The sequence below is a fragment of the Microtus oregoni genome, unplaced genomic scaffold (genome assembly GCF_018167655.1).
Source record: "Microtus oregoni isolate MIOR12 unplaced genomic scaffold, Mior012 000032F_ref0000030, whole genome shotgun sequence".
Classification (NCBI taxonomy): domain Eukaryota; kingdom Metazoa; phylum Chordata; class Mammalia; order Rodentia; family Cricetidae; genus Microtus; species Microtus oregoni.
Genome location: NW_024543091.1, coordinates 19,752,914 through 19,773,220, shown reverse-complemented (window position 1 = coordinate 19,773,220; position 20,307 = coordinate 19,752,914). Strand labels below are relative to the sequence as shown.

Genomic DNA, 20,307 nt, shown 5'->3' with positions numbered 1-20,307 from the left:
CTCCAGAGTAATTTGGTTTGATGGAAAAAGACCCCCATCCTCAAAAGGTCTCCATAAACCCTAAAAATACTTCACCCAACAAACAGCAGAAAGCAGTTTGGAGAAAACTCTGCCCAATTCCCAAGATGATTGTTTATAAATGTTTGTTTTCATTTAAATGGGGATATGATATAGAGATTAATAATTTGCATAGATATCGATTTTGGTCTATTGATACAGATTTAAGGTCGATTTTGTTACACTGTGCATATGTATTTCTGCTCTTGGTTAAGGCATTGTGTTTGTGCAGCTCATTTAAAAATGTAATGTATAATTAAAAATTATAGATTAACAGGCAGTCATTTATAATAGTCAAACTTGTAGTCATGTTAGTTAGGTTTTCTAGATGTACAGAGCTACATTTCAGATGTATAGATATTCTTCAAACCTTTCAAAAACCTACAGAATACAGCATTTAAAATGTTTTAAGAACTTAGACTTTTCTTGACAGTGAGACATATCTGCTTCTGGAAGCACCAATTACTTAAGAGATGTTGGGCATTGAAGAAACTCGTTATGAAATTTGCCTTCAATGTGACAAGGCTAGCGATTTGGGCAAGAAACTTCCCTTGCCTGAACTGCTTGGCAGTAAGCTGGACACAGTATACTGGCAGTATATACTGGACATGCAGGACCCACAGAAAAATGACTGCTGAGCTTGTCAAAAGAAAGTGAGATTACTTCTTCATGAAAGAGTCTGCCAGACATTCTGAAGGACACAGAAGAATGTGACTGACAAACTGCCAATATAGGTGGAACAGTCTTTGAAATTTCCTGCTCCATGGAAAAGTCTACAAGGTACTATGGGTTTGTAGGCTGAAGATGGGTACCCAACGTTACAGAAGAACTTTGGGTGACTGTTCAGTCAGTGAGCTGTCTCTGTCAATTCTAGAGTTTTGGAAGTTGCTTACAATGTACTTCCTGTTTACTTAGGTAATATATCCTGGCATCTTTGATGGAATTAAAGACAGATAGTTATAGTTTTCATTAGTTATGATAAAGGATAAATTAGATATAAAACTTTAGACACAAAGATAGATGATAAGAGTATTTTTCTTAATTTGCCAGGGGTAAATGGACTAAATATTATACTATAATTCTTGCTTGATAACTGTTTTGTATATGTAATTTTACTATGTTAAAGTTAAAAATCTTCCTTTTTATTTAGACAGAAAAGGGGAGATGATGTAGGATTTCCTCTGTAGGCTGTGAATATGTTTTATTACCATTGGTTAATAAAGAAGCTGCTTTGGCCTATGGCAGGGCAGAATACAGCCAGGCTGGAAGATATATATATGGAGAGAGAGTAGGCAGAGTTAAGGCAAACGCCATGTACCTGCCAAAGGAGACAGATGCTGGAATCTTATCAGAAAATCACAGCGCTGTGGTAATACAGACATTAATGAAAATGGGTTAATTTAAGATGTAAGAGCTAGCTAGGAATATACCTAAGCTATTGGCCAAGCAGTGTTGTAATTAATATAGTTTCTGTGTGATTATTCAGATCTGGGCAGCCGGGAAATGAACAAGCAGTCTCCACTTACAACCCATATAGTATGTCTTAAGGAATCACCTGCTTTTGATTTACTTACATATTTTTTAGCTTCTCCTTTAAAACTATAACCTCACAGTATCTCCTAAGCTGGCTCCATTCAAGGTAGGACAAAAGAAGCCAAGAGTCATCCCAGCACCAGCAGAGTTGCTCATTTCTAGCGCTGCTCCTCACGCTGCCTTCACAGGTGATCCTGAGAGGCAGAGCACCTGCAGCAGAGGCAGAATCCCCAAGTGCCTACATATCCCCTAAAAAAGCTACATCTGTGATTATACCTATTACAAAGAAATCTTGGGGCAAAACCACTCATTTCCTGTCTGTTTCTATTTGTGGGTGTTAGGATGAGGGGTGTGCAACTGTGCTGAGCACAGAGAAAACAGAGAACATCTCTACTGTTGCAATTCCTGGTGCCTGTAACTCTCCAGGGTTAGAATGAGGGAAGAGTAAACAGAGCTAATGTCTTTAAGGAGAGACATCTCAAACAGAAATGAGCCGGATGCTGAAGAAGAGTCTTACCTAAAGGCATCTGCGCCTCTCCCCTAACAGTGAACCTCAAACTGTCATTCCACATGTGGCCAACAGCAATGTGACAAGAAAGGATGCGTGTAATCCCCATAATCTAAACACAAGGCTAGTGTAAACTGCCATTCTGACTTTTCTCTTCTGCAATGCTCCAGTGTCATGTTGTAATTTGGGTGGAATAAAGTCCGGACTGTCCTAAGTGATACATATCAACCCTAGGGATGTAGGGCTACAACCTGGCTAGGGATATAGATCGGTTGGCACAGTGTTTGCCTAGCGTTCATTGAGCCCCGAATTCAGTCCTCAGCACCTCTGTAAAACCAGGCACGGTGGCATACACCTGTAATCCCAGCATTTGGGAGGTAAAGGCAGGAGGATCAGAAATTCAAGTTTACCTTTCAAGATGTAAAAGTTTGAGGTCTTCCTAGGCTCCATGAAACCTTGTCTCGCAAAGAGTCCCAATAGATCCCAGCCACACTCACTGACATGCAGGTAAGCAGCTACAAATGCCACCAGGAGACAGATGCGTAAGCCTCCCCAGTCTAGGAGTTCCAGGTAAAAGCTCTTTAAATTAAAAATCGCAGAGAAGCTCATGTGTTAGTCATATGCTGGACGGTGACAGCTAGCTGAGGGTGATGGCTGCTGGGTACTCACTGTGAGTTCTTGCTTTATGTACTCGATGGTGGCCTCAAGTGCCCTTGTGCCCCGGGTGGCTTCATCTTCCACCGCCTTCACAGTCTTAAGGAGAGAGGTGACATTGGTCACCATCACCTGCATGGGAGGAGAAAAACATAGGGTATGCTGTCTGAGGGGTAGCATCTGAACCTTCTATGTAAATGGTGTGGAAGATAATTTCCTTCCTTCATACGAGGAAGAGGATCAAATGTTTTTCTTTCCAGCAGTCTGGCATATCACCATCCCATCATGGTCAGCCCCCGCTGGAGTCCCACCCTACCTTGGCAGCTCCTTTGAGCTGGTACATGGAGGGGTCATCAGCTGGCTTGCTAGCAGCTCCCTTGGTAGCACCAATGAGATCAGAAAGAGCCTTGGCCACGTCTTTGATGGCATTTATCAGCACCACCTGAAAGAGTAGGAGGCTGGTGAGTAGAGAGGATGACCTTCAGTGCTGGCTTCTGCCAGGGTGCGGGAAGGAGGCTCTTTATCGGTAGCTTTATGCTCTGCACATGACACCACCACTCAAGAAGCCACCTTTGGAGGGTCTGTGGCTCAGGGAGGCCAATCTTCCTGCTGCTGCTGATAATGATAATAAAACTAACAGAGAGGTTGCTCCCACTGCTGCTGCTTAGGCCGAGGCTGATGCTGATGCTGAGGCTGGGATCTGGGTACATAGTCCCCTGGCTGCCATGTAGTGGAGGCTGATGCTGATGTTGAGGCTGGGATCTGGGTACATAGCCCCCTGGCTGCCAAGTCTGCCAACAAGCTGTCTCTGAACGGATGAAGGTTGCTAAGGCAGAGGTACCATCATTGAGGAACCATCACTCACCCAGAAGCAGTGGTAACACAGTGACAGCTTCATATGGGGCAGTAAGGTCTCTATGGCACTCGGCCTGCTCTCTAGCTCTGTGCCTGCAATTCCCTGCCCCGCACCACGAGTTTGGACACGTAGATCTTTCTTCCTGTTGTCTTCTACCTGGAACCTGGCTTTTTCCATCCTCTGGGTTCAGCTTGAATGTATGTCCCAAGAGACTGATCCTGACCACCTAGCAATGGGTCTAACTCCTGAATACCAAACTACTATCAGACGGCCCTGTTTAATACTACAGTCGTATTAGTCCACGGCGCCATTTGATTTATTCGCTTATCCATGATTTATCTTCTCCTACAACCCAATGAGGTTAGAACAGACCCTATTTGGATTCCTCCTCAGAACGTGTTCTGGCAAACACCTGGCACTCAGTGAATCTTGAGGAAGAAATGAAGACAAAGTGGCCTGCTCCATCCTGGAACTGATGTTATCTCGAGTGCTGGAGCTGGAACCTGAAGCACCAGCCAAAGGGAGAGCTGACATGAACTGGGTCACTGCACTGGCGCCAAGAGCGGAGGGTTTGGAATTTGGACTCTGGTCAATGTGATGCCAAGGGCCCAAGACTTAACCTTCACAGAGTGCCAGCCTTTCCCACCTCATCCAGTTGCTGTGAGGACCAACCAGGGTAATAAACATCAAAGCCTTCTGCTGTCTCCAGAACTCCAGACAGCAGTGACACACAGAAACATTGTAACAGCCTCCTGTCATCCTCCGCACCCTTTGCTTTGTCACCTCATCAAGAGGGCCAAGGGACCCCAGCCAGCCTCCTGCACCCACAGTGAGCCTGTAACAGTGAAGACGTGCAGCAAGAAATGGAGGCACAGCAAGCCAGGGCTGCTGCTAACATCAGCGTCCGGGAAGTACTGCCCTGTCCTGGTTACTTGACAGGTGACTGACACGCACAGGGAACATTTTTTTTTCCCTCAGCAGATCTGAAAAAATAGCTTATTTATTAAAAATTTTAATGTATTAGTATTAGTGTGTGTGGCAGTCCGAGTAGAACCCTATGGAGGTGCTTTCTTCTCCCAACTTTCTGTGGGTTCTGGGAGTCAAATTCAGGTTGTCAAGCCTGTGAAGCAGGTGTTTTACCTGTTGAATCATCTCACTGCCCCCCCTTTTTTTAAGTGAGTTCTCATTAGAAATTGCTGCTTCAGGGGACTGGCCAAATGGCTCAGCAGTTAAACACTTAACTGCTCTCCTGGAAGATCCAATTTAGGTTCCCAGATCCCATATCGATTAGCCCCCAACTGTCTCTAGCTCCAGTTCCAGGGGACTGAATGCCTCTGGCCTCCTTGGGTACCTGTATTCATGCACACATACCCACAGCTGACACACCTACCCACACATAATTATAAAAAACAAAGCACTCCAAACCTTCTAGATATCTTGAAAACAGAAACCTCTTTTTTAAAATTTATTTCAGTTTACGTAAATAAAATTAATTTTAAAATCTGCTCAGAAAAATGACCCCTCTGCATGCCAGTCAGCTGTCCGGTAACCAGAACAGGATGGCACCTTTAGATAAGGACCGCTGAATGGCAGCTAAAGGTCTGCGGAGTAGATGGCACGCTAAGTGCGCTCACCCCAACAAACAGGGATAGGAGTTGGGGAAGAGGCTGCCCAGATGGGGAGGCAGAGGAAACACCAGGAGTCACGGAAGATTTGAGGTAGCTCTAAGAACTCATTTTGGTTCTACTTTTTGTACCTAACATAACTTGTTGAGATGTTTTCAAACAAAGGAAAAAAAAAATCCCACAGCAATTTAACACATTTCTGTGTGGAGAAGATCCACAGCTCTCTCTTCAAAATCAGCTGGCGAGAGAAGATCACGGGGGGTGGGGGGGTGGGGGGGTGGGGGGGTGGGATTGCACTTCCGACCTCAGCAACAGGGATGCCAGCCGTTCCTTCCTTCCTTCCCCCCAGGGTGGGACCACCGTCTCAGGTTCCTGCAGAAGCACTGTGCAAACAGTGGGTCTGAACTCTAGGGCTGCTGGAGGAAACCAAGCTGGGGGGACACAAACACTAAGGGTTCCTCACGGGGCTCCATTGTCTCGGAGGACAGTGGGATCGGAAGGGGCAGGGGACACAGGAGCAAGGTTGGTGGCCCCCAGTTAATTAGTGCAGTCATTGCTGCCCGCCCAGGTCCTGAGGGGCAAGTGTTATCTAGTTTGGGGCCCAGTGGACTAGACTGCCGACCCAACCGGTGCAGGTGCCTCTGTTACTAAGACAAATGCAGGGGAGTGGGACAGGCTCCTGAGGACTCCAGCCGGCTGTCAGCTCCAGGCCGTGGGAACATCGGCTGGCTGTGTATCTGGCATGTGCCAGGTGCTGCTATACACGGTGGGCTGGTGTCAAACATGAAAACCTGCGGTGACTCTGGCCTGGAGAGGGCGTTAAGGCTCAGGTGGGGCATTTCAACCAAGTCACCACCTCCTGAGCAGAAAGTCCTCCCACTTCTCCTCCCTCTGCTTGGGAGCCAGCCATCTCCAGCAGTAAGTGACATGTGCGCCATACCCTAGGCCAGAAGCTGGGTCACCAACAGCCTGTTGCCAGACATTCATTGTCGCCATAGGTGACAACATTCCTTTCTCTCTAGCTGCCCCCCACCCCCCAGCTTTGGCCACTCTTGAGGCATTTCTTTCCTCAGCAGGTGCCTGGAAGGTTGGAGTTCTCCAGGCTCAATCTGACATCCCTTCTCTTGACCCATGCTTTCCCCTCCCTGAGTCTGCAGATGCTGAGAGGCATCACCTGAGTCACACCCGCGCACAGGAGCAGGCTCATGCTCTCGATGCTTCTAGCTGCTTGTCTTGTACTTCTGACTCAACAAGCCTTAGACAGGGGCTCACTCTCCTCCCTCCCTCGGGTCCAAATGGCTCTCCCCCCATGGATGGCTCACTCTCTGGCTTCATGAAGCTACATACTGCTCCAGCCTGACCACAGGACACTTGGCATTCCTCCCTAGCCTTTATCCTCACCATGTCTTCTTCAACCAATTGTTCACCAGGCCTGGCTAACTTATCCTTCTAAGTTCCTCCCAAATCCATAGGCTTGTCTCAACCCCTGAACCGTCACGACAGTCCACGTCTCTCTCAACTGCTTCTTATCCGCTTCTCCAATCAAGCATACACACGTATGTTTACTTCAAAGGCTACATGCTTAACCCCATTATGCAGGGTGTATAGGAAAAAGAGAAAGGCAGTCCCCAGGTTCCATTCCTACCTGGGTCTCAGGGTCATTGGAGCCCAGGCTGGCAGCCCCCAGTTTGACCACCTCGGCAAGCTGGGTGATGGTAGCTGCAGAGGACTGAGCGGCCTGGGCCAGCTTGTCTGGAGTTGATGCGGCCCCTGACACGAGCAGCTTAGTGTCTTCCACCAAGGCCTTTGCTGTCTTCAGAATGTTCTCCCTGGGAAGGCAGGGAGGCCAGAGAGACGGGAGAAACAGAACAAAACCTGTTCACTTGCAGTTGGGAAGGAAGGAAATCCTTTCCCGGGGACTTTGAGAAGAGAGGCCCCAGTGATCCACCCCCCTTCAAGGGGAGGGGAGTCTTCCATGCATGTGAGGGTGTAGCTTCAAACAGTATGTAGCAGGATTGGTAGCACGGCTCCAGAGAGAGGCTCAGCACAGTAGCTAGGCGGAAGCTCAGCTTCTTCCGATGGCCCCACAATCTCCCAGATATTTCCTAGGCACACGGGGTTGTGAGGGTACAGAGCTTGTACATCCTGCTAGGGGCTCAGAGCCCATGGGGCCAGGCTCCAGAATGGCCAACAGAATACAGAGAATCTCCACTCTATCCCAGCCCCACAGCCCTTGGACTGGAGAGACAGGAAAGGGGCTGGACACATGATAAGGATTTAGGGGTCATCAGCGGTAAACCTGCAGAGCCACTGACACACACATGTTTAATGAAGGCTCCGAGGAGGCAGGAGGCTTTGGGAAGTGAATGCTAACTCTGCCTCTCCTGGTCCTACTGGGTCTATGGGCAGCCAGAGGGGCAACTCCCTGGTGTGCAAACATCAAAAAAGCTGGCCTCAGTTGGGGAAGACTGATTCTAACTTGTCAAAGGGAATTATTCTGACCCTGTGGTTCAAGCCCCCTCTGAGAATCTTATTGACATCCAAGTGGATAAAGCACATTTCTGAGTCCTGGGCAGAGTGTGGTGACCAAGTGTGATCACCGGTTTCAGGGATGCCAGCTGGAGTCTCCCCCAGTACCTGTGATCTGCAAAGGTCTCGCCATTCTCTGCATTCAGTGTCCCTGCTGTTGCAAACATGATGGTGGTATCCAGGTCGGCGATGATCCCAGAAACAGCAGTAGCAGCCGTGATGCATGCTTGGGTCCCCTTGTTCCCAGCCTGGAGAGCGGAGAGCACCAAGGATACCTGGAAGGTAGAAAGGGGAGCCAGGGAATGGAGAAGGTAAGACTAAGATAGTGTGCCCCCATTGAAAACACTGAATTCTCTCTCTTGGAGCTGATGCGGCACAGAGGTTAATGGCACAAGATCAGAGCCAAGAGCCTGGGTCTGAGTATCAGCGTTACCATTCACACGCCACCCGACCTTAGGTACCAAGCCTCAGTTTCCTTGAATGTAAAACAGTTAATTACAAGACAACACATGCAAAGTACCCAATAAGGTGTTTGTAGGTCACAACTATTTCCTGGAGGGCAGTGCTCACAAAGTCAACTACAATGCTTCTGATACCATACTGAGGGATCAGGTTTAGGCTCCCAAGATGTGGGTGGCAGTTTCCACCCGTCAATTAGGTCTGGAAGGAAGAACTACTGTCAATACTCATCATTCATTTGGCCATGCAGGACAGGTCACTTTCCAGAGTGGATCCCAGTGGAGCTCCTGCATGTCACCGTCCATCACTAGGTAGCAATGCAGTGACCCGAGGGTCCAGCAAGTTGGCTAACGGCTTCACCTTAGCACACTCCATATCAGAAACCCCGGGCGCCAGCTTCTACCTGCACCCCTTCCTGTTCCTAGAGACACTTTCTACAGCCGCAGCCTGATCGCCCCACATGCTCACCATCAAACCATGTGTCCACCTGCCCACTGTCTGTCAAGTCTGCCAGCAGCTAAGGTCCCCACACACCTGCCTTGATGCTCAGAGTAGGCGTGCCTTGATGCTCAGAGTAGGCGCTTTGTCCTGCTCTCTTCCCCCAGCACTGATGTGCTCACCCTGTGAGATAGAGCTCCAGGTTCCCCTAGATGGCTCTCTGTTCTCCTTCAGACAGGCAGTTCTGCCCAAGGAGTCTTAGTACACTATTCCTGTCCTCAGGACAGCCATTGTCCTATAGATCAGAAACAGTTCATGACATGGCAGCTGAAGGCTCTTTAACCTCTGCCTGTACACACCTGCTGGCCTTGATCATGCTGATGCACATAAATGCTTTGTAAAAACACGTATGTATACACCATGTGTGGGTGAGGGAGGCGTGGGGGTGAGGGCAGAGGTCAAATCCTAGGTGTCTTCCTCAGTTGCTCACCAAACTGCCTTTTTTCCCTACCCCCAGGTGGTAGTGGTAGGGTAGGAGAGACGGGGCGGGACAGGATCTCTCATTGAAAGCTGACAGATTTTGCTGGAGTAGTTGGCTAGTAAGTCGCAGGGCTCTGCTTGTCCCTGCCCCATCAGTGTTGGGATTATATGGGAAATACGCGTCTCAAAGCATGACGAGCAAGCGGGAGTCAAAGCATAAATAAGAGGCATGGAGTTTGGGATGTTCTTTCTTGTACCCCTCAGGACTCAGGAGACTTGCAGGTATAGTTTAGCAGAAAGGACACAGGGACCATTTTCTCCAAGACGGGTCCACAGAGAACTGTTTCTTTCCGGGGATGGCTGGTTTTAATTGCCAACTTGCCACACCTAGACTGACCTAGGAAGTCTCAATGTGGGCCTGTCTTAAGATCAGGTTGGCCCATGGGCCCGCTATGAGGGATTTCTTTCTGCCTTTTTAATTTTATTTATTTGTGCCCAAAGAGGCCAGAAGATGATGTTGTAAGCCCCAGGACTGGAGTTACAGATAGCTGTGAGCCACTGCGTGGGAGCTGGGAATCAAGCCCAGGTCCTCTGGAGCAGTAACTGCTGCTCTTGACCACTGAGCCAACTCTCCAGCCGTGAATTTTTCCTTAACTGGGTTAACTGAGGTGAGCCCACTGTGGGTGGCACATCCCCTGGTTTGGGGCCCTGAACTGCATCAGAGTAGAGAAAGCTGAGCACGAAGCACACAGGCATGCATTTCTCTCTGCTCTTGACTGTGGCTGTGGCAGGACTAATTGTCTGAAGTTCTGGATGCCGGGATTCCCCCACAGATGGATCGTAACCTGTGACCTAAAACAAACCCTTTCCTCCCCTTGGTGCTTTTTGTCACAGACTCAAATGCTAGGAACTGGCCATCTCCACACCTCCGTCCTCCCCGTGTCCCAAGTCAGGCCACTCTGAGTGGGAACAGTAAGACCAAGACCGGCTCAAGAGGATTCTGCACATATCTTGGGTGCCTGGGGAAATGGGCAAAGTCTTTGAAGCTAGGGAAGGTGCCTTCCTCCAGCTGAGAGGTTTAATACTAACTGTAGAGACCATAGCTGGCCAGTCCTGTGGGCTGGGGGAAGTTGCCAGATAGAGGCTCGGCCTGGCCCAGGACTGGTTGACAGAGCAGCCTCTGTTAGTCGGTTCCCATTGAGCGCTTCCTCTGCCCAGTCCTCCGGCTTTGTCGCCAAGTCTGGAAATAATGCAGAGCTCTATGCACACAGACGTGACGAGAACTGTGGAGCAAGGATGCTCCAGCCTCACTACTCACAGCTGCCACAGCTGCCACAGCAGGACTCTGATCCAGAAACAAAGCTAGAAGCTAGCAGACCGGGGGAGGATAAAGAGCCACTGGGTATGAAGGGAGGATCTAATGCGGGCCTTGTCGGTTAGGGAAGTGCCATGGGAGAACAGAATTTCAGAGGAGGGGGCTATTTTGTTCAATGTTTAACTCTGTACCTGGCACAGTACCAAATACTGTTACACACCTTGATGCTGTGAGTCAGAGATTGCACGTTTGTGTGCTCGTTTTATGGATGAGGAGATTGAGGCTTGGAAACGCGATGTAACCGATACGCTCTTCAAGCCTTGCTGCCCACACTCCTAACCATCTTCCCCAACAGCAGCCCCGAGGCTCAGAAGCCCAGGGCAGGTTTCTCTTCCTCCATGGTCCATCAGGTGACTGTCTAAAATCACTAGGACCACTCTGCCTCACGGTATGTAAGAGGAGAGGTCACACACCAAGCGGATCTCAGTCTTTTGTCTGTCGTGGAGACCACTCTGCTTCACACTTCGTTGCTTTGCCTTTGGAGACTGGGTCTCACTAAATAGCCCAGGCTGGCTCTTTGGGGTTTCAGCTGTACCCCTCTACCCAGTGCCTCCAGTTTCTCGGTTCCAGCTCTAGCACTCAGAAACTCTCTGAGACAGGGGATCAGCCGTTACAGGGTGGGCGATGATAACAGCCTTCCCCTGGCTGGCTCTGAATGCTGACTTTGGTAGGGCCATCTGGAGAAAGTCCCTGACTTTCCCAGGGCTGCCTCTGTTTTGCTCGGAATTTCTCAGGTCCTGTGACAGCACCCTCACTGGGGAAGATCTGGGTGGCGAGGGAAAGCGCCACCTTAGCTGGATTACCTTTGGTTTCAGTCTCCACCAGAGCTGGTCACATTGTTAGTGCTCAGCCCCATGGCTATATCCATCTTACCCACAGGGACCCCTTACCTTCTCAGTGACGGAACGGGCACACTCGATCAGCTCTCTCTTGGTATAGCTGTCTGTGGGGCACACCTGGAGGGCCCCTGCCTTCTGCACCAGGAAGATACAGCCATGACCCAGGTCCTGCACACGTGTGCGAATCTGAAATCCGATCTACGGAGGCAAAGCCAGAAGGGGGAAGGAGTGTGAGGGACCCTGCCATCCAAGCCTGCCCTAGGTGGAAAATTTCTCTTGTGCCTTCTGGGAGCCCAGCTAGGAAAATTCCATTCTATTTGGAACCCTGTCTGGTGAGGTAGGGAATTTAGTTGATTTACCTTTCTGTAAAATGACTGTAAAAATGCCCACAGCCTCCATTAAGCAAGCCAGTAGCTCACTGTGTGTTCATCTTCTCCTGGTCTGGCTCATCTGGGTCAAGCCACCTGAGAGTCTATACCCGAGGAGTAGATGTTCCCCAGACTGAGCTCTGTGGGACGGTTATCGTTATTATCCATCTAACAAGCGTTTACTGAGTTCCTACAGTACACCAAGGCCTCTCCTATCCGTTCCATTTCATGAATTCAAAGTACATCTTTCGCATAACTTAAAGTAGTCAGGTTTTCATAAAACTGGTATACTTATTAAACAGAACACCCATTCCTGGTGTATTCATGGTGAGTGCCATCCCATGGAGCCCAGGCTTCCTGTCTCCTGAGCCAGGGTTGACTTTCCCTTTTCAGTTCTAAAGGCTTGGCAGACATGCGTCCCTATTTCATTAATTTACTTGATTAAAAAAAGTTAAGACAGGATCTCACATAGTCCAGGTTGGCCTCGAACTGACTGTAACTGAGAATAAGTTGGATCTTCTGATCCTCTTGCCTCCACCTCTCAAGTGCTGGGACTACAGACATGTACTATAGCAAATCCAGTCTCTGCAGGGCTGGGGGTGGAACCCAGGGCCTCATACTATCTTAGACCAGTAATCTATCAACAAAGCTAAATCCCCTGGGGGCGTGCATTTGATTAAGGATATTGGGCTGAGTGATTAGAAGGGGTAGTTTGCCTAAGAGAAGCCAAATAACTTCACTGCTAGCTGTCTCCTTAAGCCGTACTAAATTCCCCCTCCGCCTTCCGAAAGCATGCATTCCTCTGGTTCTGTTCAGTGTCAGTTTTCACTTTGAGCTGGATAAATACAGCCACAAATGAACTGCCTTCCAGGCCAGGTAAGCAACTAAGAAGAAGAGCAAACACTTGAAGCGTGAGTCAGTGTTACCGCCAAAAATTGATAATAGCTACAAGCTGGGGGGGGGGGGGGGCTTTTTCTTCTAGCATTAAGACTGTTTACCAAAAGGGCCCAGATACTGTAAATAATTCTGGGGAGATTCCGGCCAGGGGACGCTATCTCCTGCTTGTATCTCAGCAGGCAAAGTTTAGGGCAGAGTGACTCTGGAGAGTGGAAGGACTGCATATGTCTGCTTTCCTACTGTAGAAATGCCCACTGCTGGGAGGGAAAAGGCCACAGGACTCTGAAAGCCACTTAGCAGAAAGTTCACTAGATGCCCAAGGGTGAGCGTCTGCTTTCCAGGTATCTTCTTGTGTGCCCTGGGACAGGCTCTCCACAGCTAGGCTGTCCCGTTGGCCCTCTCTGTGGGATGCACAATAGGAAAGTTAGCCTGGGAGTCTACAGCATGCCAGTCTGTACACGTCTGAACTGGTGCAGCAAACGACATACCACTGACTGGGGAAAGATGTTTACATTCAGCAAGGATACCATTCAAACATTCATTGTTTGAGACAGAGCTCGGGCTGTCCAGGAGCTTTTGATCCCCCTGCTTCAGCTGCCCAAGTGCTGAGACAATCAGACATCTATTTTCAAGATATGCTGAAGGCTTACACACGACATCAAGATGAAGTCAGGAGCTGAGACATTAGTTTCAAACTTAACTTGGTCCTTAAAGGCTTCCACAAAGTCTAACAAGGATATCCAAGGGGCGGCAGTAAATTAAAGGTGGGAGCTCTTACACCCCCAAACAACAGGGGGCTGCTGGTGACACCAGGGGAGAAGGACACAGTGGAAGCAACACCCAGGGAATTAGAAAACGAAACAAAATAAGAAACCCCTCTAATTTAAGTTTTTAAGAGTGGTTTTAATAGAATCAGAATTTTGTTAGCCTCTCTGAACTTTTGTTTGATTATCTCTGAAATGAAGAACAAATGATCTTTGTCTTGCAGACTCTGTTGAAGGCCATAGCACCTGGGCTCGGCACTCATCACTCTCCCTATTTTCCAGGTCACGGTGAGATACTTAAACACAAGAGGACCACAGAGTCAACAGTCTACTGGCAATTTCACTGGAAGGTTTTACAGTTGGAGGAGCTTCCTAGAAAGGGAACACACTTTCAAGATTGGGTTTCCACTGATAAGCACTAAGAATTGCCCAGTTCCCAAAGCAACATTAAATTTCTCAGCAAGTCTGGCCCAACTTTGCAAGACCCACAGGGTGGATTGAATGTACGACCAGTGTTTATTACAAAGGAATGCTGCTCAAAGACACACAACTTAGGGCTTCAAACCGGCATATTTAGGAGAGCATTACTTGAACCCCAAGGAAAAAAAAACCCTGTTCCCTTCTTGCTCAAAGAAAAATATTGTGGGGAAAACCATCTGCTTTTGTGCCTTAAAGGAAATTAAAAAAAAAAATGCTCGGGCCTTGGTAGAGTTTTAGATCCGATTACAATGGGGTCGGGGAAGAGTTGTCTATGAAAAACGGATCGGATCGTTTTCCTTTACTGCTCAAGACAAAACAAAATGAGATGACTTTTCACAGATGTTAAAAGCAACTGGGTCCACGACTGCTTGCCTGGGGGACCTTATGAGAGTCAGACAAGGGTGGCATCAGAACTTGGATCAACTTAGGAAACGGAACAGGAAAAACAAATAGTATGAACAACAGAACCAGGTATCACTTTCTCTCTATCAGACAGCAAGTTTGGGTAGAAATCAAAAAACCAAAACAACAACAAAAACCTAGAGTATCCATCCACCCATCCCACCTGGGGTGCAGGCATGTTTCCCCGGCCAGTCACTTTACAGATCCTCTCCCTGCTTACAAAGCGGTGATGTCATTTTCCCAAGAGACAGAGCTGCAGTCACTAAATCTTTTCCCCAGGACTCACATTTAGGAGCCACAGCTCCTAGGATCTCAGTCTCTCCTTCCCTCTCTCCATCCTTCCTTCTCTTCTCCCCACCCCCTCTGGGTGTGTGGATGCTGATACATGTACCCATGTATGCACACGAAGAGGCCACGAACTCAGGTCTCATGTTTGTAGAGAACTGAACCATCTCCCGGCCCTCTCTGTTCTCTGTATTCAGAGAGGAACTAATCTTAAATTGCAAAGTTGCCAGAGGGGTTTTCACTTTTCTGAAGACTTTCCACAGTGCTATTAACAAAGTTGTAAGTTTTCCATGGAAAAATAAACAGAGAAAGATCCTGTTTGATGTTCGAGGACAGAGGGCCAGCTTTTCCTGTAATTGTCACATTGTGGAAAAGACCAGAATTTGGACTCGGCAGGGCACACCGCAGGCTCTGAAGGAAAGGCTTCCCGCTTGCCCTAGATGTAAATATTTTCACAAGCTGGGATATGGGGCCCTCTCGGGTAGACAAATAACTTCCACAATTTTGGTATGCTTTAAAAAAAAAAAAACTACATTGCTTCAGGGACCTCCTAACCTTCTCAGTTTCCCCCCAAGCATCTGTCTGGCAAATGCACACAGAGAACGTTCCTGCACAAGCCACTGGTAATCTTATATTCTCGCTGCCATTTCTGGTTGTAGGTCATACTGCTCTTGTGCCTGGACTGTAAAATACATCTGAAGATGCTTCACTGAAAACAGCAAACCTTACTAACAATGTCAGAGGTTAGAGCCCAGTACCCAGCAAGGTGAAGTGTTGAGTGGTTGAGTGATAGATACTTTTCCCTGTGGCCTGGGTGCTATTGTCCAATATGTGTTGCTGCAGGGCTCTGCTTGCTTCCCACACTGGGGTGGGCAGCTCATGAGAACTCCATTACGGAAAGGACAGGCCAATGTTCCAAACCCAGACAGATGAGGGTGGATCCCATGTGCAAAGCTTTCCATGGCAAGGGGTCCAAACCTCCCTGGCAATCATGGTCTGTGTTTTTAATCCCCTCTCAAAGCCAAACACTTCTTTCCTTTGTACTAGGGTTTCCTGACTGCAACACAAGCCCTCTTCTACTTGTTTATGAAATTCAAAATTACACGTTGATCAAATGAATTATATGTCTAGATAAATTATAGACTAGAATTATAGTCTAGTCTGACTAAAACAGGGAGACTATTAAAAAAATGAGAAGGAGGAGGATAAGGAGGAAGAAGATGAAGAGGAAGAGGAGGAGGGGGAGGTGTGTAAAAGAAATCAAGCTTTGGTATTTTCTTGGTGGCGTAACATAATTATTTTAAATGCAATTATTCATGCAGAGGTTTAACTGATTGCTCTGCAATCTGAAGACAGGGGCATGGTTAGAAACCAAAGAAACTCCATGCTGAATATATATGTACCTCAGTACATATATATGATATGCCTGTTTACATGCATTGTTATGACACGTTAGAAGAGGATGTATTTTGGGTCTGTGTTGCGATAATTGTTTCGAGAAGCCTCTGTTAGACAAGCTTGGTCCTGACTATTCCCAGCAGAATCAGCAGCACTGGGTAGGTGGGGGCAGCGTCTGCCATTTCAGAAAAAGGAGCAGACCAGTTACAAACCTATAGCTCCCATAGCCCCAAATGCTTAGGAGAACACTGAACAGGATGTACATTCATTAACGGCTTGCTTTTCACAGAACGCGTTACCTGTATCTTCCTGTGTTCCTGTTGTCCCATCATGCTGTTCCCCAGTCTGAACTTTCTCTAAGGAGCCAATACTTTCTGGGGCCCTAGATACCCTTCCAGGTGCTTGCACTAACACAGCTGCCACCAGGCCCTCTGGGTCCCCAGCTTGGCTGCCCTGTCCCAGGAGACCACTCTATTTCTCATAGTTTCCAGAGATGATTGCTCTCTGGCAGTGGCCAAACTTCCTAGTCAAAGACTCTTATGAGTATAGCCTTGCTGAGGCCATGTCTACTCTAGCCTCAGGATAAGGAAAGCGGGTGGGGCCTGAGAAGCACAAAGGTGGGTGGGATCTAGGCCAGTTCTTAGAAAGCCAGGATGGGTTCTGCATCATGTAAGCAGACTTCTCAAGAGAGGGGATATGAAATCCCACATGTGGATCTAATATTTTGGGGAAACTTTGGAAAACATAAACATGATTGGTGGGATGTGCTGGGGGTGGGCAGGAAGCAGGAAGGGCAGCCCCAGCTTGGGAACTTTAAGAGGGTGACGGGCAGCTGCAAGGAACCTGGCAGATCATTGTAAAGAGAACCCTTCTATCTGAGAGCCCTTTCTCCAGGGTGCCCTAACGCTTGGCCTCAGCAACTGACTGAAGCTCGGGCATCAGTTTCACAGTAGGGGGAATGAAACCTGCTCCTGGCTGTTGTGATGGGGTCTTACAGAACTAGGCTACAGGGTCCTCCCCTCTCCCATCCCCAGGAATGGGGACCATGCGCTTGCTTCTTAAGATGGGGGTCTTAAGGTGGCAGACCTCCTCTGGTTCGGCGGTGGCTGCTGCCATCTGGCCCTGGAGAGCCAGGTGCCCATAGTCACTGGTCATTTGTGAAGCCAGGCCTCCCAGCTCCTCCGGGTTAGTAACCGACTTAGTCATCTGGAAAAAGAAAACAAGCAAGACACAAATACATACACACATACACAAAGAGAAGCATCAGAACCATGTGTTAATACCCCAGGGAAGCCAAAGGGTTTCATTCACTTTTAGCCCCTGGGGAAGGTGGAGGCCAGGCCTTGCATGAGGGCTGAGCACAAGAGAGGGCAATTCAAGCAAAGCCCATGCTACATTGCACAAGACAGGCCAGAGCTGGGACTATTTTGCAGCAAAGGCCAGATGGGGGCACATGCTCAGCACGCAGGCCGTGCAGCACGGAGCTGGGGCCTCAGGGGCCGATCTCAGGGAGCTTGTCCTTTTGGGATCACTGGAAGAATTCCCACAAGGAACTAAGGGGGAATAAGCCTTGTGAAGGGTGTACCCTGATCCAGGCTTCTATGGGGATCTGGGCAAGAGAGGATCTGAAGACAGTGCTGCCACAAAGCCATGAATGAGACTCAGTGGAGAAGCCAACATCAGGGAAAGAAGGGAATTAAGTCTTGGGGCGAATTCGTACAAAGCATCACAAGGTGCTACCAGAAACATGGTGGTCCACAAACCCAGTCTCCCCGCACCTCAGATTAGCATGCCAAAGTTTAATGTTATCCAGTCTGTTTTTGCAGTTCGTCTAAAGACATTCTTTGTCTCTTTTCTAAGGATTTCACTCTTGTTTGTCTCTTTCTCATTCTTTTTAAACTCTTTTATTTTTATTTGTACTTTTGTGGTGTGTGTGTGTGTGTGTGTGTGTGTGGTGTGTGTGTGTGTGTGTGTGTGTGTTGTGTATGTACCACAGTGCACATGTGGAGGGCAGAGGACAACTTACAGGAGTTGGTTCCTTCCTCTGTGTGGGTTCCAGGGACTGAAGGAAGGCCATCAGGCTTGGTTACAAGCATCTTTACCTGATGGCCACCTGCTTGGCGACACTATCCATGCGCTTTAACACCTTGACTTTAAAGGGCTGTTCTATTTATTTTTGAGACAAGGTCTCATATAGTTCAAGCTGTCCTCGAACTCAGTACATAGCTAAGGATAGCCTTGAACTCCTAATCCCCTGCTTTTACCTACTGAGGACTGGAATTACAAGCATGTGCTACCATGACCAGCCTAAAGGGCTTTTAAAGGGCCTCTTTAAATGACTCCATATCTACTGAAGTGGGAATACTTATGTTTTAAGACCCAATGTTACAGCCCTTTGGAATAGTGGGTTCCAAAGTATATAACCTGGACCCCAAGAGAATGAAGTTGTACCTTGAGCGGCACCATCTGTGCCCTGTCAATAGGAATGCAGAGATTCTTTACCTGCCAGGTGAGGAGTGCCTAGCTCCAACCTAAAGTGCCAGGCTAGCTACCCCAGGATGGCTATCTTCAGGAGGCTGGGCTTGTTGGAAATTATAGAGGCCAAGGCATGAGACAGCCTGGCTCAAAGCCTGGCCCAAAGACTCTCTTAAAACCTTATTAAGCCACTCAAAAATGCCTCCTCCCATTGCCACGCTGGACATTAAGGGGCCTTTACTCTGTCCTGTCCTCCCCTGAAAGGACAGTCATGGGGTAGCTCTAGATTGCCAGGACACTTAGAGGTACCTGTGACTACTCCCTTCTCCCTTAGGCCACATTCACTTAAACAGCAGGCCTGGTACAGAGTTCCCATACATGAGCAGAGCAGGCAGGGAGGCCTTCGTGATCCAAGTTCAACCTCTAGTGGACACACAATTATATGACAGAGCCATGCCTTGGCCACTCCAGCTGGGCCACTCCAGTTCCCAGTGCAGGCTCGTGTGGTAATCTTCTCTAATCTACAGCATTTGGGACTCCATGTGGAGAGGAACATTTTCTGGGTATTAGCTCTCTGAAGATCTCATTTGTCATCCTTCGCAGAACTCTATAAAGTCAAGAGAGCACACGCTGCTTTCCAGGGCTGATTACAAAGATTCATCTGAACAGCGTTTTGCATTGTTTCAGTGAAAGAAAAACTACTTTCAAAAGTGGCACAGCGTCTGCTGTAAGAAATTAAGAAAAAATAAACCACATTGATTTTGCCTAAAAGACTAATTTGCCCAAGTGTTATGATACGATTTTGTCAGACAGCTTAGCCCTTTACTGTTTTGTTCCCAAATATCTTCTCTTCTATGAGAATTGAAATCTATTAAAACGCCCCGAGTGCTTTCAGAGATGAGTAAGACTCTTTCCTTCTTATTGCTATCTTCTTCCTCATTTCATGCCTTCTTGAATGTTCTCTCCTGCCTCTATTCTCTGTCCTCATGCCCAAATGTCTGTCAACCTTAATTCCTTCTTGCTGGGGTATACCACAGGCAGCCAGAGGGACCAAGAGAGGGGGTAGGAGCTGGCGTCCAGGAGGAACTGGAATCACCGGTTGGCCACTCGCTCCAGCACAGATCCCATCCGATGACTCAGATGGTGGTGGACAGAAGGACAACACACAGTGGGCAGGCATCTCCTTTTCTTACCATTTCCTGAGCGGTGACAGCAATCGCTTTGGAGTATTTAACCACGGTCGTTTGGTAGTCAACGAATGTTCCCTTTGGTTCTGGAGGTGTGCCTTCATCCAGCTGTGGAGAAGAGAAGAGCCCAGGAGTCATAAGAAACCTGGCCAACGGTGGACTGTACTTTTAAGAATTAGACACTTAGGAAAAATAGAGAGCCCCTCAGAGGTTTTTTGGTCCAAACTCAACCCCAACTTCTCCAATCAGAACTGCAATGGAGGTACGAGTAAGGCATCCAGGGGACACAGGCAAGATGGGGTCCCAGTTCTATCTTACAGAAGTGGAAGTATTTCATGGGAATTATGACTTAGCTAAGTCTTCCACATAAGAAGGAGGCTGCCCACATAAATGAAGGGAAGGACTCCCAGGAAGAGGGACCAGCATTCAAGCACATGGCAATCCGAATGAGTCTGATGATACTACAGGGGAATACAGAGGGGTGGAAGATGAGGTAGGAGAGGAGGCAGAATCAACATCACCAAGGACTTCCAAGACAGTACTACAGCCCACCAGTATCTGTGCCGGGGGATGCCCTGTGATGATCTAAGTCAACAAGAGAAAGAATTGGAGCAGCTAAGAACAATCTGTTGCTTGCCTGCTTCTAAGTGCACCAGCAACTAGGAAAAAGACAGGAAAAGGGAGAAAGGATGACTATG

General features: G+C 48.2%; 1 protein-coding gene across 3 annotated transcripts in view; it reads right to left on the bottom strand.

The window, feature by feature from the left end:
* Tln2 (talin 2) overlaps positions 1-20,307 on the bottom strand; it is a 418,592-nt gene that overhangs the window by 41,067 nt on the left and 357,218 nt on the right. For all 3 annotated transcript variants that reach the window (XM_041679349.1, XM_041679351.1, XM_041679350.1), the window contains 7 exons: positions 19,616-19,717; positions 17,034-17,153; positions 11,405-11,551; positions 7,871-8,037; positions 6,879-7,062; positions 3,069-3,194; positions 2,768-2,884 (listed from right to left, as the gene is read on the bottom strand). In XM_041679349.1, the coding sequence (XP_041535283.1) occupies positions 2,768-2,884; positions 3,069-3,194; positions 6,879-7,062; positions 7,871-8,037; positions 11,405-11,551; positions 17,034-17,153; positions 19,616-19,717 (963 nt within the window). The remainder of the gene's footprint in view (positions 1-2,767; positions 2,885-3,068; positions 3,195-6,878; positions 7,063-7,870; positions 8,038-11,404; positions 11,552-17,033; positions 17,154-19,615; positions 19,718-20,307) is intronic.